The 27,144-nt window shown below is 41.5% G+C and overlaps 2 protein-coding genes and 1 pseudogene across 3 annotated transcripts in view; all 3 read left to right on the forward strand.

The window, feature by feature from the left end:
- CRCP (CGRP receptor component) overlaps positions 1-23,106 on the forward strand; it is a 31,908-nt gene extending 8,802 nt beyond the window's left edge. The window contains exons 2-4 of one of the 2 annotated variants that reach the window (XM_055089724.1): positions 266-360; positions 15,981-16,038; positions 21,045-23,106. In XM_055089724.1, coding sequence (XP_054945699.1) covers positions 266-360; positions 15,981-16,038; positions 21,045-21,194 — 303 coding nt within the window. In that variant the 3' untranslated portion in view covers positions 21,195-23,106. The remainder of the gene's footprint in view (positions 1-265; positions 361-15,980; positions 16,039-21,044) is intronic. The other variant, XM_028500105.2, reaches the window with a different exon arrangement.
- On the forward strand, positions 10,560-11,981 carry LOC102981643 (DAZ-associated protein 2-like; annotated as a pseudogene).
- Positions 21,903-27,144, forward strand: part of TPST1 (tyrosylprotein sulfotransferase 1) — a 185,309-nt gene continuing 180,067 nt past the window's right edge. The window contains exon 1 of the mRNA XM_007106745.3: positions 21,903-21,979. The gene's annotated coding sequence lies outside the window, so the exon portion shown is untranslated. The remainder of the gene's footprint in view (positions 21,980-27,144) is intronic.

Here is a 27,144-nt window from a genome sequence, read left to right on the forward strand (position 1 = left end):
ACAGGCTCCGGACGCGCAGGCTCAGCGGCCATGGCTCACGGGCCCAGCCGCTCCGCGGCATGTGGGATCCTCCCAGACCGGGGCGCGAACCCAGTTCCCCTGCATCGGCAGGCGGACGCGCAACCACTGCGCCACCAGGGAAGCCCCTACAAAAGATTTTTGAAGCAAAATTTTAGAATACTAAATTATAGCCATTGCCTTCTCTTTTTGTCATTCGGGATTGTTTGTCTTATGCTTGCCTTTCTCTTTTTTTTTTTTTTTTTAGACATTAAAATACATATCAAAAACACCATGCAGGCACCAGAGTCCTGAGATTGTGAGAGAATTTCTCACAGCAGTGAAAAGCCACAAGTTAACCAAGTAAGTAAAAATAATCTTAAGTGGGAAAACACTGACACATAATGAAAATGGTAGCTTATAAAAGTCATCCTCAGCAACTGTGTATTTATATTAGGTTGGGTTTTGAATTGTAATCAATATACAGGGCGTAGGGTCATGGTATTGTATAAATTTATTGATTGATTTATTGATTGATTTATTGATTGATTGATTACTGCTTTGGGTCTTCGTTGCTGTGCGTGGGCTTCTCGTTGTGGTGGTTTCTCTTGTTGTGGAGTACGGGCTCTAGGCTCGCGGGCTCTAGAGCACAGGCTCAGTAGTTGTGGTGCACGGGCTTAGCTGCTCCGCGGCATGTGGGATCTTCCTGGACCAGGGATCGAACCTGTGTCCCCTGCATTGGCAGGCGGATTCTCACTGCACCACCAGGGAAGTCCCAGGGTCATGGTACTGTAGATGAGACAACTGAGACTTAGACAGTGGGCTCCTTCTAGAGCCAGAAACAGAATGTAGTGGGCTTTTTAATCTCAAAAATCTTTCCCAGGGCTTCCCTGGTGGCGCAGTGGTTGAGAGTCTGCCTGCCGATGCAGGGGACACGGGTTCGTGCCCTGGTCCGGGAAGATCCCACATGCCGCGGAGCGTCTAGGCCCGTGAGCCATGGCCGCTGAGCCTGCGTGTCCGGAGCCTGTGCTCCGCTATGGGAGAGGCCACAACAGTGAGAGGCCCGCGTACCCCAAAAAAAAAAAAAAAAAAAAAATCTTTCCCAAAAATCTTCCCATAACCCCTTCCCAGCATTCAGACGAAATTGGTTGAAAAACGGGATTCACAAATTGAAGTGCTTTTTATAAAGTTGATGAATTAAGTCATTTGACATTTGTGTTTGTTTGGGGCAAAAATGGCTTGATAGTATTCTGTCTGCTCTTCTAGTGCTCATTTACTTTCTTGGTGACTTTCTTGAATAAGTTAAGTTGGTAGGAATTAAAAACATTAAGAATTAGATCAGAAGTTTCCATGAGAAGAAAACTAGCCCTAGTCTTTTAGAATTGATACTAGAGCTGATAAATCCAAAAAGCTTTTGTCATTCATTGAGAATAATCAGTAATTTTCTTTTGGAGGAAACATTTGGTGTTACTTCAGGAGCACAGTTGATACAGTATCAGTAAACTAAGTGCCCTTCTCCCCTTGCCTCTCTTCTCTAAATGAACTCTGAAGACAAACATCTTTCAGATGTGTGCATGTGTGTGCTTGTGTGTATGTTTACAGTTTGTTTTATTTTTGTGAGAAAATACACGTAACATAAAATTTACCATCTTAACCATTTTTAAAAAAAATTTATTCTTTTGGCTGCGTTGGGTCTTTGTTGCGGTGCGTGGGCTTCTCATTGCAGTGGCTTCTCTTGTTGCGGAGCATAGGTTCTAGGCGCATGGACTTCAGTAGTTGTGGCACATGGGCTCAGTAGTTGCGGCTTGCAGGCTCTAGAGCGCAGGCTCAGTAGTTGTGGTGCGTGGGCTTAGTTGCTCTGAGGCATGTGGGATCTTCCTGGACCGGGGCTCGAACCTTTGTCTCCTGCATTGGCAGGTGGATTCTTAACCACTGTGCCACCAGGGAAGCCCTACCATCTTAACCACTTGTAAGTCTACAGTTCATCTATGTTAAGTATAGTGTTCACATTGTGAGTAACCAATACCCAGAATTTTTTTTTTAATTTATTTGGTTGTGCTGGGTCTTTGTTGCAGCAGGCGGGCTCCTTTGTTGCAGCTCGCGGGCTTCTTAGTTGTGGCTTACCGGCTCCTTAGTTGTGGCTCACAGGCTCCTTAGTTGCAGCATGCAAACTCTTAGTTGCGGCACACATGTGGGATCTAGTTCCGTGACCAGGGATCGAACCTGGGCCCCCTGCATTGGGAGAGTGGAGTCTTCACCACTGCACCACCAGGGAAGTCCCCAGAACTTTTAAAATCTTACAAAACAATCTGTATACCAATTAAACAACTCCCCATTCCCTACTCTCCCCAACCCCTGACACCACCACTCTTTTCTGTTTCTGTGGATTTGACTATTCTATATACCTCATGTAATTAGAATCATATAGTATTTGTCTTAAAAAAAGAGTCTGAATATTATTTAATATTGTTATCTTTTTATTTTAACCATTTTAAAGTGTGTAATTCAGTGACATTAGATATATATAATTGTTGTACATCTCTGCCATCCATCCACAGGACAGTTTTTCATCATGCAAAACTAAAACTCTATACCCATTAAGCAATGACTCCCCATATTCTGTACCCTCTAGCCCTGGTAACCACCAATTTGCTTTATGCCTCATGAAGTTGGCTACTTTAAGTACCTCATATGAGAGTCATACAGTATTTTTTCTTTTGTGACTGGCTTATTTCATTTATTATGTCTTCAAGGTTCATTGATATTATAGTATGTGTCAGATTTTCCTTCCTTTTGAAGTCTGCATAGTATTACATTTTATGTATATATGACGTTTTGTTTATTCATTTATCAACTGATGTATACCTGGGTTGTTTCCACCTTTTGGCTGATGCACATAATGATGCTGCTATGAACATGAATGTACAAATATCTCTTTGAGACCCAGCATTCAGTTCTTTTGAGTATATACCCAGAAGCCAAATTTGCTGGATCTTATGATAATTCTATTTTTAATTTTTTGAGGAACTGCCATACTATTTTCCATAGTGTCTGCTCCATTTTACATTCCCACAAACAGCGCACAAGGGTTCTAATTTCTCCACATCCTCGTCAACACTTCTTATTTTATCTTCTCCCTTTTGTTACAGTTGTCGTATTTATTATATCTATATATGTTGAAAATAGTGTTTAGCAGTATTTTATTACTTACGTTCTATACTTCTACATATTTTAAAGAACATAAGAGGACAAAAACAGTCTTTTATATTTACCCAGAATTTTGCTATTTCTTTTGCTCTTCATTCATTCCTGTTCCATGTTTACTTTTTATCATTCAGCCTGAAGAATTTCCTCTATCGTTCTTTTAGAACAGGCCTGCTGGCTACAGTTTTCTTTCAAATGAGAATATTATTATTTTCTTTCATTCCTGAAGGGTAGTTTCACAGGGTTGAATGATCTTTTCTTTCAGCACGTTAAAGATGTTAGTTCAGTGTCTTCTGATTGCCATGGTTTCTGACGAGAAATCTGTGGTCATGCCAATATGTAATGTATTGTTTTCCTCTGACTGTTTTCAATACTTTTCTTTATGTTTGGTCTTTGAAGATTTGATTATGATTTTTTTTTTAGTTTATCTTTGCTGAGCTTCTTGATTATGTAAATTTTTGTGTCTTACCCAATTTGTGAAGTTTTGGGTCATTGTTTCTTTAAATATTTTTTTCTGCCCCAGTGTCTTCCTCCTTTCTTTTCAGAACTCCAAAGACACAACTGTTAGAACTCTGATGATTGTTCTACAGTCCCCAAGCCTCTGTTTTTGTTGTTTAAAGACAAGGAAACTTTTTAATTGAAGTATGGTTGATTTACAATGTTGTGGTAGTTTCAGGTGTACAGTATAGTGATTTAGTTATACCTATATATATATATGTATTCTTTTTCAGAATTCTTTTCCATTATAGGTTATTACAGGATATTGAATATAGTTCCCTGTGCTATATAGTGGGTCCTTGTTGTTTATCTACTTTAGATATACTAGTGTGTCTGTTAATCCTAAATCCCTAATTTTTCCCTCCACACCTTTCCCCTCCTTTCCCCTTTGGTAACCATAAATTTGTCTTCTATGTCTGTGAGTCTTTTTCTGTTTTGTAAAAAAGTTCATTTGTATTTTTTTTTTTTTTTAGATTCCACATATAAGTGATATCATATGATATTTGTCTTTCTCTGTCTGACTTACTTCACTTAGTATGATAATCTATTGGTCCATCCATGTTGCCGCAAATGGTATTATTTCATTCTTTTTTTTTTTAAACTATCATTATTTGTTTATATTGATGTGTCATGATAACATTGTGAACATTGTGGGTTTTTTTGAAGATGTTGGGGGTAGGAGTTTATTAATTTATTTATTTTTGCTGTGTTGGGTCTTCATTTCTGTGCGAGGGCTTTCTCTAGTTGTGGCAAGCGGGGGCTACTCTTCATCACGGTGCGTGGGCCTCTCACTATCGCGGCCTCTCTTGTTGCGGAGCACAGGTTCCAGACGCACAGGCTCAGTAGTTGTGGCTCATGGGCCTAGTTGCTCCGCGGCATGTGGGATCCTCCCAGAACAGGGCTCGAACCCGTGTCCCCTGCATTAGCAGGCAGATTCTCAACCACTGCGCCACCAGGGAAGCCCTCATCCTTTTTTATGGCTGAGTAATATTCCGTTGTTACACACACACACACACACACACACACACACACACACACACACACGTCACTTAATTTCTCAGAAAGTTTCACAAATTATGATTAAATAAATAACAAATAGTATTACTCCTGCATTCTAAGAGATTAAAGTCTAGGAGAGAGAAGCCATGGTCAAAAATCACTGAAATTCAGAAAAGAACAAGTAATGAAAACAATTGCAAGTGGGTTTGAAGAAGAGAATGATAGCACCTATTTTCTTTAATATGTTCCCTGATTAATCATAAGTATATTTTAAATGTCCCATGGATTCCAAACTGTATATGTTGGTCCACTTCTTGGTGCTCCACAGACCCCTTAGGCTTTGTCCACTTTTCTTTAATCTTCTTTTTTTCTGTTCAAGTTCATCGATTCTTTGTTCTGCCTGTTCATATCTGCCTTCAAATCCCTTTAGTGTTTTTCATTTCAGTCATTGTACTTTCCAGCTCTGGAATTTCTTTTTGTTTTGTTTGTTTGTTTGTGTCTCTTATTGATATTTCTATTTTGTTTATACATTGTTTCCTTTACTTTCTCCACATCTTCCTTTAATTAGGAGCATCTTTTTTTTATTATTATTTTTTAAAAAATTAATTAGCTAATTAATTTTTGGCTGCGTTGGGTTTGTTGCTGTGTGCGGCTTTCTTTAGTTGTGGTGAGTGGGGGTTACTCTTTGTTGCGGTACGCAGGCTTCTAATTGCATTGGCTTCTCTTGTTGTGGAGCATGGGCTCTAGGCACACAGGCTTCAGTAATTGTGGCTTGTGGGCTCTAGATCACAGGCTCAGTAGTTGTGGTGCACTGGCTTAGTTGCTCCGTGGCATGTGGGATCTTCCCGGACCAGGGCTCGAACCTGTGTCCCCTGCCTTAGCAGGCGGATTCTTAACCACCGCGCCACCAGGGAAGCCCCTAATTCTTGGAGCCTCTTTAAGACAGTTGTTTTAAAGCCTTTTTCTAGTAGACCAGCCATCAGGTTTTTTTCAGGGACGTTTTCTATTTATTTATTTTTTTCCTTTGAATGGGCCATACTTAACTGTTTCTTAACATACTTAACATACTTAACAGTTAAGTATGTTTCTTAACATACTTAACTGTTTACCTTGTGATTTCTTGGACTTCTAATTGCATTGGCTTCCCGTGTTGCAGAGCATGGGTTCTAGGCGCATGGGCTTCATTAGTTGTGGCACACGGGCTCAGTAGTTGTGGCTTGCGGGCTCTAGAGCACAGGCTCAGTAGTTGTGGCGCATGGGCTTAGTTGCTCCCGCCGCATGTGGGATCTTCCCGGACCAGGGCTCAAACCCATGTCCCCTGCGTTGGCAGGCGGATCCTTAACCACTGTGCCACCAGGGAAGTCCCTTTCATCCACTTATTTCTTGTTTGTTTGTCTCTTTTTTTTTCCAGTATAGTTGATTTACAATATTGTGTTAGTTTCAGGTGTACAGCCTAGTGATTGAGTATTTTTTGCAGATTATACTCCATTATAGGTTATTACAAGATTATGGGTATAATTCCCTATGCTATGTAGTAAATCCTTGATGCTTATCTATTTTATGTGTAGTAATTTGTATCTGTTAATCCCATACCCATAATTTGTCCCCTCTCCTTCCCCCTCCCTTTCGGTAACCACAAGTTTGTTTTATATATCTGTGAGTCTGTTTTGCATATGTTTTCATTTGTATTATTTTTTTATTTTAAAATTATTTTTAATTAAAAATTTTTTTGGCCAATCCGTGCAGCATGTGGGATCTTAGTTCCCCAACCAAGGATCGAATCCATGCCCCCTGCAGTGGAAGCATGGAGTCTTAACCACTGGACCGCCAGGGAAGTCCCTGTATTATTTTTTTAGGTTCTGCATATAAGCAATATTGTATAGTATTTGTCTTTCTCTGTCTGACTTATTTCACTACACATAATATTCTCTAGGTCAATCCACATTGCTGCAAATAGCAGTGTTTCATTCATTTTTTTTAGTTAATACTCCATTGTGTGTATGTGTGTGTGTGTGTGTGTGTGTGTGTATATACACACACACACCACATTTTAATCCGGTCATCTGTTGATGGGGCACTTGGGTTGCTTCCATGTCTTGGCTATTGTAAGTAGTTCTTTTGCCCATTTTAAAAATAGGGTTGTTTGGTTTTTTTATTGGTTTCATTCATTTTTTTTAGTTAATAATTCATTGTGTGTGTGTGTGTGTGTGTGTGTGTGTGTGTGTGTATATATACACACACACACCACATTTTAATCCGGTCATCTGTTGATGGGGCACTTGGGTTGCTTCCATGTCTTGGCTATTGTAAGTAGTTCTTTTGCCCATTTTAAAAATAGGGTTGTTTGGTTTTTTTATTGCTGAGTTTTAAGAATTCTTTCTGTGTTTTGGATAACCGTCCTTTATCACATGTCTTTTGGAAATATTTTCTCTCAGTCTGTGGTTTATCTTGTTTTCTTGACTTTGTGTTTCATAGAGCAAATATTTTTAATTTTAATGAAGTCCAATTTATGAATTATTTCTTTTGTGGATTGTGTCTTTGGTGTTGTATCTAAAAAGTAATTACCATATGCAAGGTCATCTAGGTTTTCTCCTGTGTTATCTCCTGGGAGTTTTATAGTTTTGCATTTTACATTTAGGTCTAGTTGTCTAGATGGTTGTCGTCTAGGTGGTGGGGAGGCAGATACCTGGTTCTTCCTGCTCTGCCATCTTCCCTGAATCCTCTCTGTTCATTTTTTTCCCTCTTTGTTGTTCAAATGGGGTAATTTTTACTGAACTGTCTGTACGTTCGCAGACTCTTTTCTTCTGTCAACTCTATTTTGTTATTAAGCCCACATAGTGAATTTTTAAATTTCATATATTTTTCAGTTCTAAAATTTTCATTTGTTTACTACTTATAATTTCTCTTTCCTGAGAACTTTTATTATTCCATTCATTTCAAGAATGTCTTAAAAAAAAGCAGAATGTTTGTTTATATCTCATGTTGTAATAATAGCTACTTTAAAGTTTTTGTCTGATAATTCTAACATCTGGGTCATCATAGGTTTGGTATCTGTTGATTAACTTTTCCCTTGAGAATGAGTGATATTTCCCTCATTGAGATAATTTTAGATTGTATCCTGGACATTTTGCATATTATATTGTTTAGAACTCTGGATCCTGTGAAACGCCTCTGGTTAATGTTGCTTTTTTTTGTTTCTTTTAGCAGGTGGTCAGTCCAGTTATGTTCACACCTCAAGTCTGTCTTGGCTTATATGGCAAGGATTTCAATATCAGTTTAGGTTTTAAACTGTTTGTTCTCCTGCTTTGGATCTTTTTTGCATATGAGACTGGAGTTATGTTTTAACTTGTTCGCTTCTCAGTGTGTTTGCTGTGCTGGCTCTCTGCTCTTTGTTGTTTGGGGCTGTTCTACACATGAATAGCTTGGGCTAAACCTAAGATTTGTGCTGACTGGTACTCAAATTTAGGGAAATCCTCTCTCTTGCTCTTCTCTCTGGGATTGCCCCCAGACTCTCAGGCCCACATGTGCCCCCATTTTTAGGCCTCTGGCCACAAGTACTAGATTTCTCTCATCATTTTAGCTGCCTACATTTGCACTTGTTACTGGTGCCACCCTTGGGGCAAAGAAGGTAGGAAAAAAAAGGAGAGGGGGGAAAAAAAGATACTCCTTGGCACTCTGGACCACAGTGGCTCCCTTCCTGGATATACCCACTGCCAGGGCTCCCTGAGGAACTGCCCTCGAGTTGTGGGCTTTACCTAGATCTCCAGATCTCTGGGGCCCCTTTTCCCAATCTTCTGGCCAGAAAGATGGAATTTCTCTTGGAGTTTCAGCTGCATGTGAAACTACTGCTGTAGGGCAGTACTGCTAAGGGCAGCCCTGAGGATCAGGGCTTATGAGAGAAAGGAGGAAAAGAAAGAAACTCAGATCCATCCCCCACACTAACTAGTTCTTTTTTCTTTTTTTAAAAAATATTTATTTTATTTATCTTTGACTGCATCGGGTCTTAGTTGCAGCACACAGAATCTTCGTTGCAGCGTGCAGGCACTTTGTTGCGGCACGCGGGTTTTTCTCTAGTTGTGGCGCGTGGGCCTCAGAGTGCAAGGTTCTTCGCTGCGGCACGTGGGCTCTCTAGTTGAGGCGGGCGGTCTCAGTAGTTGAGGTGCACGGGCTTAGTTGCCCCGCGGCATGTGGGATCTTAGTTCCCCAACCAGGGATTGAACCTGTGTCCCCTGCATTGGAAGGAGGATTCTTAACCACTGGACTACCAGGGAAGTCCCACCAAGTAGTTCTAGCTTTCTTCAAGTTCTGTTTTCCTTCCCAGTCCACCTACTTCTGTTTTCAGAGTCCAGGTTTTTGCTTTTGTGTTTTGTCCTGCGTTTGTTGTTGTCGTAAACTGCAGAAAGAGGCTTTAGTGGGTTTACTCCATCTTGTCTACAACAGAAGTCCTAATGGTCGGTTTTTTTTTTTTTTTTTTTTTTTTTTGGGGTACGCGGGCCTCTCACCGCCGTGACCTCTCCCGCCGCGGAGCACAGGCTCCGGACGCTCAGGCCCAGCGGCCATGGCTCACGGGCCCAGCCTCTCCGCGGCACGTGGGATCCTCCCAGACCCGGGCACGAACCCGTGACCCTTGCATCGGCAGGCGGACTCTCAACCACTGCGCCACCAGGGAAGCCCCCTAACGGTCGATTTTTAAGACCTCTTCTCAGCTGTTTGCCTGGTGTTTTGCTTCCCAATCCCTACATCTTTTCTGCTATAAATATGCACCTGGCTACTATTCAGTTGCCTTGCAAGCTGATTCATGATTGGCCATAATCTATATATATTTAAAGTAGACTGTAATATTCACAGGAGGATTTATTTCAGTTGTCTTTTTCCATTTGTGAGCCTAAATTTGAAGATTTGTAAAGTCCTTTTTGACCCTTTAGTGTCTACTTTTCGTTAAATGGTTGATTCCTGGGACAGATGAATGTGCTAGGGTTCTTATTGACACACAGGTTATCTATGACTGTAGGAAGCAAAAGCTGCAGGCAGTGTTGTTCTGAAAACAACCAGTAGAGGGGGCCGGCAGGCTTCGTTCACTGTCGCTAGGCCCAGCTCCTCTGGGAGGTAGCCAACTATTGCAGCCCACTGGAATTCATTTGGCCTCAGTGCCTGGTGACTCAGGGGGCTGTTTGCCATATGCTATCAAGACCTGGATCATCTTGTGCTAGCCAGTACAGTTTAAGACGGGAATCACATTTATAACAGAAACTGCTGAGAAGTACTCTTTAATTCTTATTTCTGAATATCCCGATAAGAGTTTTTCTCTACCATTCTCTCAGGAAGAGGAGATTCAAGTTAATAGCCCTTAAGTGGTCTGGTTCTAGTAGTACAAACTGGAGCTGCATTAATTTGCTTAAAAGCCTCCATTGCTAGAGTTCTTGAGGGTTTGGGAGGAACCATGTTTTATTTGACTTTATAGCTTTATTCAGCAAAATGGTAGTTTTGAGACTCAGCTTAAAATCACTTTGACACTAAGTGCTATATCATTTTTTCCTGTAGCGTGTTAATTCCCCAAGGCATTTGGTTCTCTAATCATTTAAATTTTTTGCTTGAGGTACTTTGTTCTTAAGAAGTGCAGCCTGGCTTGCAGCCCCAGGTCTCATCCTGAGATCTCCTTAGGATGTATAGCCGTGTCTGCCAGGAGTAGAAGGACTTGCTTTTGAGACCCAGGTCTGTAAATAACCCATGTGCAGCAACAAAGACCCAACGCAGCCAAAAATAAGTAAATTAATTAAAAAAAAAAAAAAGCGGTCAGCATGGAGCTCCCTGTGCCCTTTAATGAGAACAGTTTTGGTGACCAGTTGTGGGGGGAGCTACAGTGCAGTGAATTAAGTGAGGGAGAGAAAGTAGAGTTAAAAATAAAAATAAGCCTGATTATGAAGTCGGGGGGCATGTTTGTAACCCCCACCCCCAGAATTGGCACCTGCAGTATGTGTGGTTCTGGGACTTGACTTCAGCAGGGCTCAGCTCCTGGGGTTGCAGAGCAGAGAACTTGACTGGTTGGTTTCACTCCAGGTTGGGGTTTTTCAGGGAGTAGCTGTGAATGATTTTGTCGGTAGAAGACTTATCCTTTTTGCAACTGTAGGAACGTTTCCAGCATTTCAGAGCCTGGCAGGATAATGACTGTTCAGTAAACTGAGTTCTGTTGCTTTGATTGATTTGTAGCTGAGATGTTCATTTATTCAGCTATGTCTTTTCCTACTCTTTATTCTTTATTCATGCTGTTAGATGATGATGGTTAAAATAAATAATTTTGTTTTGAGTGAGGATTCATATTTTCCAACTCAGCTGGTCCTTCAAAGCTGCTTGCTTATTCCTAGTCTTATTCCTAGTCTCCTCCTTACTCGATTCTCTGCAGCTTTTAGTCCTGTTAACCCTCTTCACGTCCAGTCCTCTCAGATGGTGACCTCACTTTTGCTTCACTGAGAAAACTATCCAAAATGAACTCATTTCCCTTCACATCTCCTTAAATTTGCGTTTTCTTTCCCCATTGCTGTGATCTCAGTGAAACATGAGCCTTTTCGCAGAAACTTTGAACTTTCGTTTTTTTGAGGGTCTTTCCCTTTCTCTCCTGTAATTTCAGCCTCTCCACCTGCTTGTGTTCTTAGCCGACAAACATGCTTCAGTTTCCCTTCAGAACCTGCCCTCCTCAGGCCATAATTGCTTTTTTACTTCTATCCTGTCAAGAGGTCATTTCTGTCCATGACACGGAGCTGAACCAGACCCACAGCCTCCATGAACGGCAGGGGTTAGTATCCACCACAGCCGGCCTACGCTGCGCAGCCTCCTGGGAATCCGGTGTACTCTCAGACCTTGCATCTTCCTCAGGTTCCACCCTGTACTGATCAGCTGTACCTGCCTGCTCAGAGGTCTGCCATCTGAGCTTTGTGCACTCAGGGGCTGCCACAGTCCCCACCGTGTCAGCTGCTTTTCCTGGCACCTCACGGTATCTTCCCATGGCCTAGTCTGTGGCCGTTGGCCTTTTAGGTTGCAGAGTCCCCATGGCTTAGTATCTGGTTGGTCCCATCTCCAGCTGGTTCAACAGTGCCGGTGGGAGGAGGGTGTGATGAAGGTGCCAGATTCGGAGCTGAGGCCACTGCTGGCACGGTTCCTCCTACAGCACCGGGTATCCTCCCAGCACTGCGCAGCTTGCAGTCATGCGGGGAGCCCATGTCCTTGTAATTCAGTGGAAGAGAAACTTCTCCGTGGGTGGCTCAGATGGTGACTGCACCATCCGGTGAGGAACCAAGGCCACCTCTGTGCCATAGCTTCTCACAATATAACTGCTTTAGTCACATTAACCTGAAGTTGTGGTTTAGACACAGGCTGTTGAGGTGTCTTTCTGGTGCCCAAACTTTCAATCACTTTTCAAACTTAATAAGAAACCATATATTATAGTAGTAGCATTACCGCCCTGAAGTATTTTGATGTAGGGGGGTGTATCCATTCATAAAGTGAATGTGAGTGAAGCAGCCCTAGGGACCTTGCTTTAGTTTCTCTGGAGTAATACTGTACCATACTGGTCTTTGCTTTTAGTAATAAAACATGAAATTAGGTTTGGAGAGAACTTTGATCTTCTGATTAAAGTTGCCAGATTATTCTGATTGGTCTTTAATCTCCTGTAAGTCTTTGATTTTTATTACTTGTTGTAAACGAAACACATTGGTTGTCTGCCTTTTCCTCTCCACCCTTTGCCCTAATCGCACCCTTTGCCCTAGTCTTCCATTCACTCCCACCAGTCTCCATTGAATCAGTGGTGCAGGACAGAAGGCAGTCAGACCCATTTCCTTCTCTCCTTGCACTTCTCCCACTTGTCATCTTTTAACTAGTCTTTTACAAGGATCCTCTGAGACTCCCTCTGTGCCCTAAGCACAGACCCCTTTATTTCCACTTTGGATCTCCTTAGGCAGAAGTGGAGAGTGCCTTTGGACCCTCCTTAAAGATCATGATCTCTTTATACATGAACCAAACCCAAATTTGCTGTGGTGCCAGAAAAACTGAACTTTTTCTGATATCAAAGCATATCAATACAAACTGTACTGAAAACAGTTTAAAATAAGAGGGGCAACAAGGAGGATGCCTTTGAAAAGCCTGATGACTTTAGAGCCAAATTAAGGGGAGTTGTCAGATCACAAATTGGTTACAATTTATTGTCAGAGTACCTGATGTGGCCACTCATGGCTCCCAAGAATTCCTAAGCTGGGTTAGCGGGGTCATATTGTGAATGTCTCACTCCAAAATGACTTGAGTCCAGTGAAATCTCACTAGGGTTAAGAATATTTCTGGACCCTTAATCTTTTGATTTTGGTTTTCTGAAATTAGATTTTATTTTATCTTATAATTTCAGTTCACGTAAATTTTGTGTTCTCTACATGGTATGTTTGACTGTTGTGGAAGTTCAGTGTTGTATGTCTCTAGCTGCACTGTGGTGCATCTGTCGTGTGGGTTTTTTATACTAAACGTAGAATAAAGACTGTTTTGAAGATTTGAATGAAGTGATGATACTTGAATTACAAAGAAAAAAAAAGAGGTATTTCCTCCACAGTTATTCCCCAGTCCCCACAATCCAGCTGTCACCTTAACTGTTATTCCACTGAACTACTTGCCCAGGCCACCAGTGTCCTCCTTTTTGGCAAATCCAGTGACTTCTCTACCATCAACCTACTTTCTTCTCTTCAGCATTTGACATTGTTGATAATACCCTCTGTCCTGAACTTTTTCTCTCTTGGTTTCCATCACACCACTCTCCTAAGTTTTCTTTTTCTCTTTTCACTCCTTGCTCCTTTGCTGCTTTCTCTCCCGGCCCCTTGAATGGAGGTGTTTTATGGTGTTCTGTCTGGGTCTTCATTTACTCAGCAGCCGGTCTCTGGACTACAATTTCCACTCTTGTGGTTTCACAAAACTCCTTGATAATAAAGCCAGCTCTGATCTTTTTCTTTAGTTCTAGACCAAACTAGAACTAAAACTAGACTGTTTGACAGAGACCTCTTCATTGTGGTTCCAAAAGTACCACAAACTCAAATTCAAATTTTCAATTAATACATTTTTTCCAAGCAGGCTAAACATCTGACAGTAAGCCTTAACTCTCGCATTTCCTTCACCCGCCCCCGCCGACCCAACCTAGGCAGTTGTCAGGCCCTGTTGACTGTACCTGAGGGTGACCAGGAGCATTTCACAGGTCCAGACTCTCATTTCCTTTCCTGCTGCTACTGCTGCTGCCACCCAGGTTCACAACTTTTGAGTATTACAGTGTCTCTGCCTCCATTTTCTCAGGTGTTCTAGACCCAGCAAGTCACTCCTTCCCTCGGTTGCTCTCCAGTGTCTACAGGGTAACATCTGGCCTCTTGGTAGTCAGGGCCCTTTGTGACCTTGTCCCAGATGACTCTTTCAACCTGTGTCCCACAGCCTCTCTAGCAGCCATTTCCTGAAACTCCATGAATTTTTGTTCTTCTGGGTGTTTACTTGTACTGTTCCTTCCCTGACCGCCCATTCCTCTTATCCTTTTTGCCTAGAAAATCCTTAAGGGCCCAGTGCAAGAGTCTTCTCCTCTATGAAGTCTAGAGTGAATCTTTGGAGTAGAGTAGAGTATGAGGAGTAGAGTTTAACTACAGCTGCCTTACTATGACTACCATTTACAGGGAAATTACTGTGTGAGTCAAGGACATGGGCCTTCATGGCAGAGTCCCAGCTCTGTCATTTACTAGCTGTGTAACCTTGGAAAAAGTATTTCTTTACCATCTCAATGTCAAGTCTGAGGGTTAAATGTGCTTGCTATATGGAAGGTAAGCAGTAAATGGTAGCTGCTCCTGCTATAAATGGTAAGATTTTCATCCCTCATAATCTCCTTATGAGATCAGTAAGTACTGTTGTCATTCCTGTTTGACAGGTGGTGAAACCAAGGCTTAGGGAGAGCTGGGTAACTGGTACTTCTTCCCCAAACACCTGGCTGTGAGAATTGTGGCTTGCTCATCACTTTATTCCAGAATTGTTTATTGAATTGAAAGATGAAGTTGGAGGGACTTCCCTGGTGGTGCAGTGGGTAACCTCCTTGCTCCCAATGCAGGGGGCCCGGGTTTGTTCCCTGATCGGGGAACTAGATCGCACATGAGTGCCGCAACTAAGAGTTCACATGCCACAACTAAGGAGCCTGCCTGCTGCAACTAAGACCTGGTGCAACTAACTAACTAACTAACTAACTAACTAAATAAATAAATAAAATATAATATTTTTTAAAAAAGAAAGAAAGAAAGGAAGATGAAGCTGGAGCTCCAGGGTCAGATTGAGAGAGAAATGTAGAAATTGTCACCTGCACAAGGGTGGTAATTGAAGCCACTTTCTTTCAAGTCCTGTCATCTTTGAGAGTCCACACATTTCAACCACCCCTTCAGCAAGGAGCTGTAAATTGTGACAGATGATAACGAGTATCTTCACTGTTACTTAAATCTTTTGTTGAAATTTGCTTGTATTTGTCTTCTTTCCCCAACTGGATTGTAAGCTCTTTGAGGGCAGAAGACTGTGTCTTATACTACTGTGTATTAACTCCTGTCCCCTTAGAGTCCTTGTTTTTGTTTACTAAGATAACAGGCCCAGTTTGAATAGCATTTAATCTTAATCTCAAAAAGGAATTCTCAACCATTTCTAAGTGCTGACCAACCAAGATGATTTTGTCAATCTTTTACTTTCTATAATTTGGATTAAGAAAGCATTATTCACATTTTCCAAATAAAATTTATTAAAACTAAACCTGTGCCATCTGCTATCAATGAATTTCTTTTTTTTTTTTTTTTTTTTTTTGTGGTACGCAGGCCTCTCACTGTTATGGCCTCTCCCGTTGCGGGGCACAGGCTCGGGACTTGCAGGCTCAGCGGCCATGGCTCACGGGCCCAGCCGCTCCGCGGCATGTGAGATCTTCCCGGACCCGGGCACAAACCCGTGTCCCCTGCATCGGCAGGCGGATTCTCAACCACTGCACCACCAGGGAAGCCCTCAATGCATTTCTTGTAATCCAAGCCTCTGTACCATTAGGATTCTAATACACATTTGTGCCCTTGAGTAAGAGGCACTGATATAGGACTCTCTTACTCCCATTCTTTCGTTTTACAGTTGAAGAAACTGAGGGCCATGTTCCAAGTTGTTTTTCCATTTGTTATCTGACAAAGTGTTCTCTAAACAGCTTGGTCAAGACTCAAAATCCTAACGGGTATGAGAGTTTTAAATGCTCTGTACTTTTCTTTTGACAGAGCTGAAAAGCTTCAGCTGTTGAATCACAGGCCAGTGACTGCTGTTGAGATCCAGCTGGTGAGTGAAGGAGGCTTGAATTTGGGCGGGTTACTTTCTGGGTCTGAGGTGTAGAAAGGGTCCTAAAGGCTGAGCTCAGATAAGCCAGGAACTGCCATTACTTGAAAAGACTGCCAGACCACCCATTCTTTAAGTGAAAAGAAACCTCACCAATTTGATGCTAGTTAGTATGGACTTTGGGAAAGGGAAAGACTGGAGAAAATTCAGTTCCTTCTGTCGGGTCTGGGGCTATGACTTGGCAGCTCTTTGTCTCCCCGATGTCCTACACCATTCTGGCCATTGCTTCCCTGTAGAGGTTATTGCCAACCAGGTGAAAACATTAGATTCGACATGACTCTGGTGTTTATCTCCCCCTACTCCCACCCTTTAACCTCCTCTTCCTGTATCTTCTCTTGGTTAATGGAGTGCACGTGCACTTTCCTGCATGCTCGCTCTCTCTTACCCTCCTGGCCCAGTGTCCCAAGCTAGAAGCCCAGAAGTCATTCCCTTCCCTTTATCTCCTAGTTAGTCAGTCAGTCCCGGGTTCTCTTGCTTCTCCCTCCTCTTGCTCTTTCTTCTCTCCGTACTGCACTGCCTTAATTCCTGTAATTGTTTCTCAGCTCGGCTCTTGCACCTGTCCTCTCACCGTTCTCCCTGCCTCCAGTCCAGCCCCCTTCTGTCCATCTTCTACACCACGATCAGAGTTCACTTTCTAAAGCCACACATTTGATCATGTTGTTTCCCCGCATGAAACCATTGAGTGGAACCTTAACACGTCACAGCATAAAGCTTTAGAATTGGGGAAGCCAGAGTAAAAGGCGGAGATGGTATAAGGAGAGTGTGAAGATGAGGCCCAGTGGTACAGACCCAGTGATTGCTGTACTGGCATGTGCCGCACTTTCCTTCCGTGTACAGGGCAGAGAGCACTGTTAAGCTCCAACTATTAGGCAGGCCATTCAACTGCGAGTAAAAGAAAAGTTTGGCTGAAGAATTAATAAAATGAGAATAAAGCAGTTTCAAAGTCAGTCTTAGAAGTATTTAGCTTTTTGTCAAATTTCCTTCAGAAAAATGTAGAAGAAAATGGCCAAAAATACCTCTGATATTTAGAGTTGCTAAAAAACAAAACAAAAAAAACTTTTTTTAAAAGGATCGTGGGGTATTTAATTTTTGACTAAAACTTTTACTGTCTTCTCAGCATTTTGTTTCTCCCCTTCAAAATGCACCCAAAATTAAATTAGAAGAATTCCTTCCATAAAGGGTACCTTTCTGGGGGAACTGGCCTTCAGGCTAAGCAGAGATCCTTTTTTTTTATATCCTCATTATTCTGATGCTTTCGACTGTGTTGGAGATTCAGCTTAGAAAAGAGAAAAAACAAAACAGCAAGAAACTAATCCCTGCCCTTTTGGGTTAAGGATCACATGTCATGTCTCCTCCAACTTTAATCAGCAACATATGTTATTTATGGCTTAATGACAGATGGGGAGAAGAGATGAGGAAGATTAGCATGACCTCATCCCAGAGCCTGTAGAAAGCTCTCATTACCTGGTGAGATTAGCTGCTATTAAGATTGCCTGCTTTATGCCAGACTTGGTGCCAGGGGCTTTGTATATGTCACCTTTAATGCCCTCACCATAGTCTTGGTTAGTGAGTGGCTGAGTGGGTCTGTCTGATTCAGAAGCCTTACTCTGTTCCTCCAAACCATGTGCTTCTACATGGTGAGGAGAAAGGTGTGTGTGGCATCCCCTCCTTTCCACAGGTAGATAGGCCTTGTTAAAAACTGGGTGTGTTATTTCCCAGCAGTGGGACCGTTTTTTGGCCAGATTTTTCCCAGCCTGGGATTTGGCTACAAAGGGTTAGCAGATCATTTACCAAGACTTGTAGCAGTGTCTCTTCTCACCAGCAATGGATAAGAAATGAGGTTATCCCTGGAGTGGAAAGTGCAAACGACTTGAGAATTTCCCTGTGTTAACCTTACAGCCATTTATTCTCCCTGGGTCCAGAAGTAATCCCAATATTCAGCATTTGTCAGGATTCACTTTTGGAGACTGAAGCTTCTTTTTTTCATTTCAACTTCAGCCATGATTTGTTGTGATCCTCAGATCCACAGCCAGCTTCCTGCTATGTGTGAGGAAATGAGGAAGCCACCAGCTCTGTGACCTCTGCCATGCCCTGCTATATATTCATTTGGGACCATTTGTGAGTCCTCTGGCCTAAAGACAGGACCGTGAACCCCCTGACCTCACAGGCCACCATCCTGAACAGCACTACCATCTGTGCCTATTGTAATTTAGTGATTGTAAAAAGGCTTGAATTACATAGTTCCATGGCTTAAATTATGTTCTCCTTTGGTCCTTACTGTAGGCGTTACTTTTGTTTTACTTTAGAAAAACTCAAAATACATAGAGGTTAAGTGAACCGTTCTGGGTCATATAGCTAGAAGTGTCTGTTGCTGTTAGACTTTGTGTTGTTTTGAGGAAAGTAAGAGGTTAGGCTTGGCAGCTTAGAGTGAGAAGCAACCATTTTTGTAATGCAGCACCCCAGTCTGACAGCCCTGATAACCAGTGTGATCTTCATCTATGATAAAAAATTTATCATTTATGTTGACCTGCCTACAAAAACTTTGTATTTTTACATTTCATTTGCCCTTATATTCAGAACAACTTGAACCCTTTAATGTTTGGGAATGTTGAGACGGTGCTTTGCATTTCTTTATTTGGGCTCTGTTTCTTCTGTGTTGGAAAGAAAAGGTGAGGAATAATGTAGTTATTATTTACTCTAGCGATCCAAGAGGGGTTAGTAAGTTTTTGGTTTCTGCAAGTTTCTTTTTTGTGTATATTTCATTCTGCTTAGTACAGCTCAGGTTTTCTTCCTGTGACTGGGAAAGAAAATTTCCCGACTCTAATTATCCCTGAGGGTTGTTTGCTGATAAAAGCTTCTGCTCTCGGCAAATTTGGCAAAATTAGTAAAGCTTGTCAGCCCTGTTGCTAAGAACACACCTAGCTGAAACTGGATCTGTCAGACCCAGAGATTGGGATGCAAGAAGGTGGCCTGTCAAAATCCTCTCTGTTTGGTTTTCTAAAAAGAGCCCTCAGAGGTCATACAACCAAACTCTTTCAAACCAGTGGGCTCTGGTGTGCCATACAATGTCTCTAAGAGAGGAAATGATAGAAACCTCTTACTTGAGGCTGTGGTATTCTAGAAGGAGCTGGGACTCAAAGTCTCCAAAGACCTTGCACTGCTTGCTGTGAGATACAGATCATGTTTTCCTTGTGATGCTGAGCCTCCATGTACTTGTCTGTAAATTGTCCTCATTTTATGTACAACATCCTTGAGAAGAGAAGCTCTGGTGTCAGTGATTGTAGGAAAATCCCTGGTCCACTGTGGAGCACAGCTAACGGAGGGAGGTTGTCACTGGACTAACGACAGTCTAAGTCTCCTTCGCCCTCTTCCCCTGAGGAAACAGTTCATCATCAACTGTGTGTGCCAGTTATTCATAAACTTGGAGACATTTTTCTGCGAAATAGAGATCATTTTTTCCTCAAGATTAAATTATCAAGTCAGATATATCCCTCCTTCCTCCTCCTTCATTCTTTGGAGGTGGTGTATGTTAGAGTATTAACTTTTACAGACCATAATTTTACATGTCTGATTGTAAAAGTGGGCTTTTGAGGATTGTTTCTTGTTCAGTAGAGAAGTTACATGGAGCCTTTGAATCTTTAGAATATGGTCATTTTATTTCACAGTATGATGGGAAGAAGCCCCATTGGTTCACTCTGGATTTTAACTCTAGAACACCCAGGATTATTCTCTAGTTGTGGAAACATTTTTGGACTGAGGTGAATGAAGAGACCAGTGGTTTGCCAGGACTTTGATCTTGGGCATGTCACCTGGCTTCTTTAGTTTCTGTACTGTTGTTTGTGAAGCTAGGCAGTCAGACTGAAGTCCTTTTGAGGATTGTGAGCCAAGCTTGTCATCATGTTTTACTTAAATCTGCCAGGATTTCTTTCTGAAACTCCTTTTGGTCTTAGTTGCCAGATTTCAGAGATTGTTATGCCATAGGGTAGGACCCTGGACACCTTTAACTGAGAAAGCTATTTGTGATAGATGGCTAATGCCACTAAGTGAGCGTGGTTAAGTAACTTGACCGCCTGTATACTGCTTTTACAGAGGTGGTTGATGACATCATGTTTGTATTAATTAACATATTGAGAATTAGAGGTGAGGCTACAAATTGTGGATATCATCTGTGTGTTCAGATATTCAGGACCATGTCAGAAACTGGGCTCTAAGTGGACTTTTGATGGGGCGGTGGGAGATTGTTTCCCAGCCATCACTCATCAGGCTCCTGCATTTCCAGGAGATGACCAAGGCCACGGTGTGTGTGTTAGATTGTCGGTGTTAGAGATGGGCAGGTCTGGCTTGGGATTGTAGTTCTGCCCTTTGCTGGGCTTGCTGTGAGGTTTAAAAGAAATAATGGATGTGAAGTGCAAGGCGCAGTGCCAGGCACAAGAGCTCCCTGACAGGTCTTGTCAGTGGTGGTAGTAGTGAGGATTAGAAAAATACACAGGCCATTTGGCACGTAGTGGGCAGTCATCAAATGAGTTGTTGATACTATTCGTAAGTTACAGATGGGCTTGTTTTGATATACAAAAGTATATAAAATGCCATTTCACTCCCCAGAGGTGAGTTTTCTTTGCATAAACAGCATATTCGTGTGTGTGTGTGTGTGTGTGTGTGTGTGTGAGTAGAGAACTGTTAGGCTTTGCTTTTTAAGGAAAAATGCTAACGTGCAGCTCGCTTTTTTCACTGACCCGTTTGGAGCGGCCACATCGGCTTACCCTGGAATCTGAGCTGGCTTCTCTCTCCCGTGGAGCCAAGATGGAAAGGACCTAGAGACCCTGGACAGCTCAGGAGCTAGGCCCTGAGCTCTGTGCTGAGGGGCTGGGCCGGGGCCAGGAACAACATGGGCAGGGGCCTGTCTGTGAGGCCCCACTGTAACTCCCGGAGGGTTTTCTTTCCTTCTGCAGATGGTGGAGGAGAGTGAAGAACGGCTGACAGAGGAGCAGATAGAAGCTCTGCTCCACACCGTCACGAGCATCCTCCCTGCGGGGCCAGAGGCTGAGCAGAAGCAAAATACCAACGATGACGTGACAGTGGACGAAGAGGACCTGGCATAGAAGAGCACAGCCGGCCCAAGTGTCTCGTGAAGTTGAAAGGCCCAGCAGCCACTTCCCAGACATTCAGAGGATTATTTATTTGGTTTTACCTTCTATCCCAACAGGCCTGATTTCCTGGTTAGTTGGGTAAACCACAAAAATAAGCCTTTCTCAAAAATAAGCTAAAAAGAAATCCTTGTGCCTCTGAAAGAAGAAACAGGGTGGATAGGCTGAGGTTGTCGGGGCAGAGAGCTAAAGAGAGGAAGAGTGAGTCCAAGAGGACAATACTGTGGGACTCTCTGTGGTAAAAATATGTTTTCTGTGGCCTCTGCCATGGTTGTGGGAAGGTCCCTGTACACAGCTGGTAAAATACTTGCACTGGCTTTGATGGGCCATATCCTAATTAATTTTATCTGCTTCCCCAGGAGCTTCCCAAGCAGGCATGCAGAGCGCTGCCAGGATGAGAGCTGAGTTACGAGAATCCTGTTAGATGGCTAAAAACTCCCGAAGCAGCAAATAGTTGCTCTAAGTTAAAATGAGCCGCTGAACTTGGCTCACCTTAGAAGAATCTTTCCCTTGAGAACAGAAGAGATAAGAGAATGCCCGGACAACTCTTCATCAGGTCTAAAGGCCCCTTTCCTCTGCTGGCATGGGCTTTGTTTACAGCTCACTAATAAGTCTTAAATGTTAGGGCACCAGCTCACTCCAGTTGAAAAGAGGCACTCCAGACTGAATGACCGTGTCACCTGCCTTTCTGAATACCTTCCGTTTCCTGCCCTGTGACAGGCTCTGCCTGTTGAAGCCAGGTGAGCTTCGTTGGCACAATGGGCAAATTGTTCTCATCTTTTAAAAAGGGCGATTCCCTGGGGTTCCAGTGGTTAGGACTCTGCACTTTCACTGCTGAGGGCGTGGGTTCAATCCCTGGAAAAAACCCAAAAATGAAGAGGGTACAGTTATGTAGCTCTTTTTGTGGATGGAATATGAAGAGCTAGAGGTTAATTAATAAGAATTTGAATTTGTTGACTGTTGTATCAGTTTTTGAATTTAAAATATTAGAATAATTACCATGTGAAGAACTTGTTAATATTCAGGCTTTGGAGAGTTTAGTAGCCCCAGACATGTAGTTGCCTTAGATCCTAGGAATATTGTTAAAAATTAATTTCCCATATTCACTCTGCTCCCTATTTGGGGAAGAAAATGCCTATAGACATTAATTTTTCAAATTGGTACTCGTGTTGTAAGATCACTTTTTCAGTGCTTCTGTTAATTGGATTACTTCCCACCCCTTGGAATTCCCAGGTTATTTCAGCCTCCCCACCACCCCTGCCAATAGGCAGTTATGTTCATCTTAACCTTATCATCTAAAGATCAGTTGAGATCTGCTTACAGGCAACATTGAAATTAACAGGGCATTTATTTTTTATTTTTTTAAATTAATTTTTATTGGAGTATGTTTGCTTTACAATGTTGTGTTAGCCTCCACTGCACAACAAAATGAATCAGCCATACACATACAGGGCATTTATTTTTTTATTTTTATTTTTATTTTTCACTGCAGAAAGAATTCAGTGAGAGACAAAGTGATAGGTAAGAAGTGGATTTATTTAGAGAGAAACACACTCCACAGACAGAGTATGGGTCATCTCAGAAGGTGATAAAGGCCCAGGGCATTTATTTTTAAATCTCTCTTTTGAGTATCAGGAATTTTACCAGGAGCTGTTGATTTGTCAAGGCATGCATGTGCTTGTATTATTTTTGTTTCATTTTGACCTTGAGTGTGTTAGGTACTTTTTCTTCCTGGATTTAGGGCTTCATTAGTTAATAATAAATTGTTTGCAGATGACTGCCAACTTGTGCTATTTTTATAAATCTTTGAAGAGTTTGTTTTGCCATGGATAGGAAGAAATAAAATGAAATCTGACTTAAAAGCTAACATATATATGTATTTTTTTAATTTTAATTTTTTTCTTAAGTTGAATCTATTTAGATCTAAATTTTGTGTTGGATTTCAAGAAAATTTTAAGTTTCTTTATTTGGGACCTGAATTTAGCCTCTGATTAAGTTTCTGATTAAGTCAGACAGGCTCTAGGAGACTTAGCCTTTATAAGAAATATGGTCTTTGTAATATTCCCGTAGCATTAGTAATCAACATTTCAGAAATAAAAGGTTGTAATTTACACAAGAAACTTAACCAGGATCATATCTGGACAGGAGAGCTGGGAGTCTTTGAGACTTGCTTTTCATTTTATGTCCTTCTGTATGGCTTCAGTTTTTGGCAAGGTGACTGTTTTATTTTTTAAAAAGAAAAAAAAAATCTGTTTATTTGCATGTTGTTCTTGGCCTCTGGGAAAGTTATTAAATGTATAGTGGTTAGTTAAGTTATGTCCCAAACATGGAGACTGACACCTAGTCCAGTCACTCTGGGAGATGCAGCACTGAGGGGATTGATCTTTCAAGAAGGTACTGCTGAACTCTTAAAAGATGAAGTTGACTCTCAGAGGTTTATCCAAATAATTTCCTTGCCTCTTTTTGCTTAAAGGTTACTGTATGACCCACTACCACCTCAGAGGACTTGCCACTTATTCAAGGCTTGTTCATAAAATAATGGGTACTGTTTTCCTAATCAGTCATTGTGTAAGCATACCAGCTCTCAAGAGCTTATACCCTAGTGAGAGTGAGAGGATCAATCCTCCCATATATTCTTTGCTAAATCATTTTCTCCCCTGAAACCAATTTATTACTGCTCGTGTAAATGGATCATTTCTCAGTAAACTATAAAACAGACCACATACCCTGAAAAGGATCGTCAATCTTATTTAATTACACAGTGAACTAAGGGGATAAAAGGAAGCAAAACTGCCCAAAGCTGGCCAGAAATCCTTTTACGTATTTTAAAAATAAAGATATAATTCACAGGGACTTCCTTGGCAGTCCAGTGGAAGCTGCACTTAGCCTTCCAATGTTGGGGGTGTGGGTTTGTTCCCTGGTCAGGGAGCTGGGGTCCCACGTGCCTCGTGGCCAAGGGGCCAAAACATAAAACAGAAGCAATGTTGTAACAAGTTTAATAAAGACTTATAAAAAAGAAAAATGTTCCACATCAAAAAAAATCTTTAAAAAACAAGATATAATTCACATACCATAAAATTTATCATTTTAAAATATACCACTCAGTGGTTTTGAGTATAATCACAAGATTATACAATCATCACTACTACCTAATTCCAGAATGGTTTCATCACCCCTAAAAGAAGCCCCATATCCATTAGCAGTCATTCCCAATTACCCATAGTCCCTGGCAACCAGTAATCTACTTTCTACTTTCTGTCTGTCTGTATTTGCTTATTTTGGACATTTCATATAAATTGAATCATACAGTATATGGCCTCTTGTATCTGACTTCTTTCATTTAGCATAATTTTTTCAAGGCTCAAATGTGTTGTACCATTCCTTTTTATGGCTGAATAATACTTCATTGAATGGATAGACCACATTTTGTTTATCAGTTCATCAGTTGATAGACATTTGGGTTGTGCCTATTCTTTGGCTGTTATGAATATGCTGCTGTGAACATTCATATATAAATTTTTTGTGACTGTTTACCTTTCTTGAATATACATACCTAGGAGTGGAATTGTTGGGTTGTATGGTAACTCTGTTTAACATTTTTTTTTTTAATTAATTTTTTGGCCATGCCTTGTGGCATGCGGAATCTTAGTTCCCCAACCAGGGATCAAATCCATGCCCCCTGCAGTGGAAGCACAGAGTCTTAACCACTGGACCGCCAGGGAAGTCCCTGTGTTTAACTTTTTGATGAACTACCAAACTGTTTTCCATAGTACATGTACCGTTTCATGTTTCCACCAACAACACAAGATGGAATCCAGGGAATTCCCTGGCGGTCCAGTGGTTAGGACTCGGCGCTTTCACTGCCATGGCCGGGGTTCAGTCTCTGGTCAGGGAACTAAGGTCCCACAAGCCGCGCAGCATGGCTAAAAAAGATGGTATCCAATCTTTTCGCTTGTTATTGTCCCTCTTGTTGATTATAGCCAGCCTAGTGTTTGTGAAGTGCTATCTCGTGGTTTTGATTTGTATTTCCCTAGTGGCTACTAAGGTTGAGCATCTTTTCATGTGCTTATTGGCCACTTGTATATCTTATTTGGAAAAATGCCTATTGAAATCCTTTGCACCTTAAAAAATTAATAGATTTTGTTTTTTCAAGGAGTTTTAGGTTTACAGAGAAATTGAGCAGAAAGTACAGAGAGTTCCTGTATAGTCCCTTGTCCCCACCCCTCCCAACACACAGTTTCCCCTATTAACATCTTGCATTAGTGTGGTGCATTTGTTACAGTTGATGAGCCAGTATTGGTACATCGTTACTAAAAGTCCATAGTTTCCATTAGGTTCATTCTTTGTGAACCTAATGTAAGTGCAGAAAGTGCAGTGATGCATACATAGAATGGGTTTTGACAAATATGTAATATTATATATATAACATTATATGTGACATCATTACAGTATCATCAGAATATTTTCAGTACCCTAAAAATACCCTGTGTTCCACCTGTTCTCCTTCCCTCCCTTCCTCTAAATGGTTGGCAACCACTGATCTTTTCACTCTTCATAGTTTTGCCTTTTTCAGAATGTCGTATAGTTGGAATCATACAGTATGTAACCTTTTCAGATTGGATTTTTCACTTAGGTTACTCCATGTCATTTCATAGCATGACAGTTCATTTCTTTTTACTATTGAATAATATTCCATTGTCTTCATCTACCAGATTGTTTATCCATTCACCTGTTGAAGGAAATCTTGGTTACCATCAAGTTTTGGCAATTATCAAAAATAGCTGCTATAAACATTTGTGCGCAGGTTTGTGTGGACAGAAGTTTTTAACTCATTTGTGTAAATACCAAGGAGTGTGATAGTTGGATCATGTGGTAAGCGTATGTTTAGCTTTATAAGAAACTGCCAAATTGTCTTCCAAAGTGGCTGTACCACTTTGCATCACCACCAGCATGAATGAGAGTTTCTTTTGTTCCACATCCTCACCAGAATTTGGTGGTGTCAGTGTTTTGGATTTTGGTCACTCTAATAGGTGTGCGATATTATCACATTGTTGTTTTAATTTGCAGTTCCCTAAAGACGTATGTTCAGCATATTTTCAAATGTTTATTTGCCATCTCTCTGTCTTTTTTGATGAAGTGTCCCGATCTCCTTCTCATTTTTTAGTTAGGTTGTTGAGATTTAAGAGGTTTTTAAAATATATTTTGGAAACTAGTTCTTTATCAAATATGTGTTTTACAGTTATTTTTCTCCCAGTCTCTGTGGCTTCTCTTTTCATTCTCTTAACAGTATCTTTCACAGGGCAGAAGTTTTAATTTTAATGAAGTCCATCCTATCCATTTTTTCTTTCATGGTTCATGCTTTTTTTTGGCCTCACTGCATGGCATGTGGGATCTTAGTTCCCTGACCAGGGATCAAACCCGCTCCCCCTGCACTGGAAGCACAGAGTCCTAACCACTGGACCGCCAGGGAATTCCCTCATGGATCATGCTTTTGATATTGTACCTAAAAGGTAATCATGAAGCCCAAGGTCACCTAGATTTTCTTCTGTGTTATCTTTTGGAGTTTTATAGTTTTGCATTTTATATTTAGGTCTATGATCCATTTTGAGTTAATTTTTGTAAAAAGTCTAAGACCTTTGTCTACATTCTTTTTTTTGTGGGGGGGAGGGTGCTGTGCCTTGTGGCATGTGGGATCTTAGTTCCTCGATCAGGGATCAAACCTGCTCTTCCTGCAGTGGTTCTGTGGAGTCTTAACCACTGGACTGCCAGGGAAGTCCCTACATTCATTTTTGCATGTGAATATTCAGTTGCTCCAGCACCATTTGTGGAAAAGACTATCCTTTTTCCATTCAGTTGCTTTTGTTCCTTTGGCAAAGATCAGTTGATTTTCTTTGTGTGTGTCTGT

Source organism: Physeter macrocephalus, chromosome 14, assembly GCF_002837175.3.
Source record: "Physeter macrocephalus isolate SW-GA chromosome 14, ASM283717v5, whole genome shotgun sequence".
NCBI classification, from domain to species: Eukaryota; Metazoa; Chordata; class Mammalia; order Artiodactyla; family Physeteridae; genus Physeter; species Physeter macrocephalus.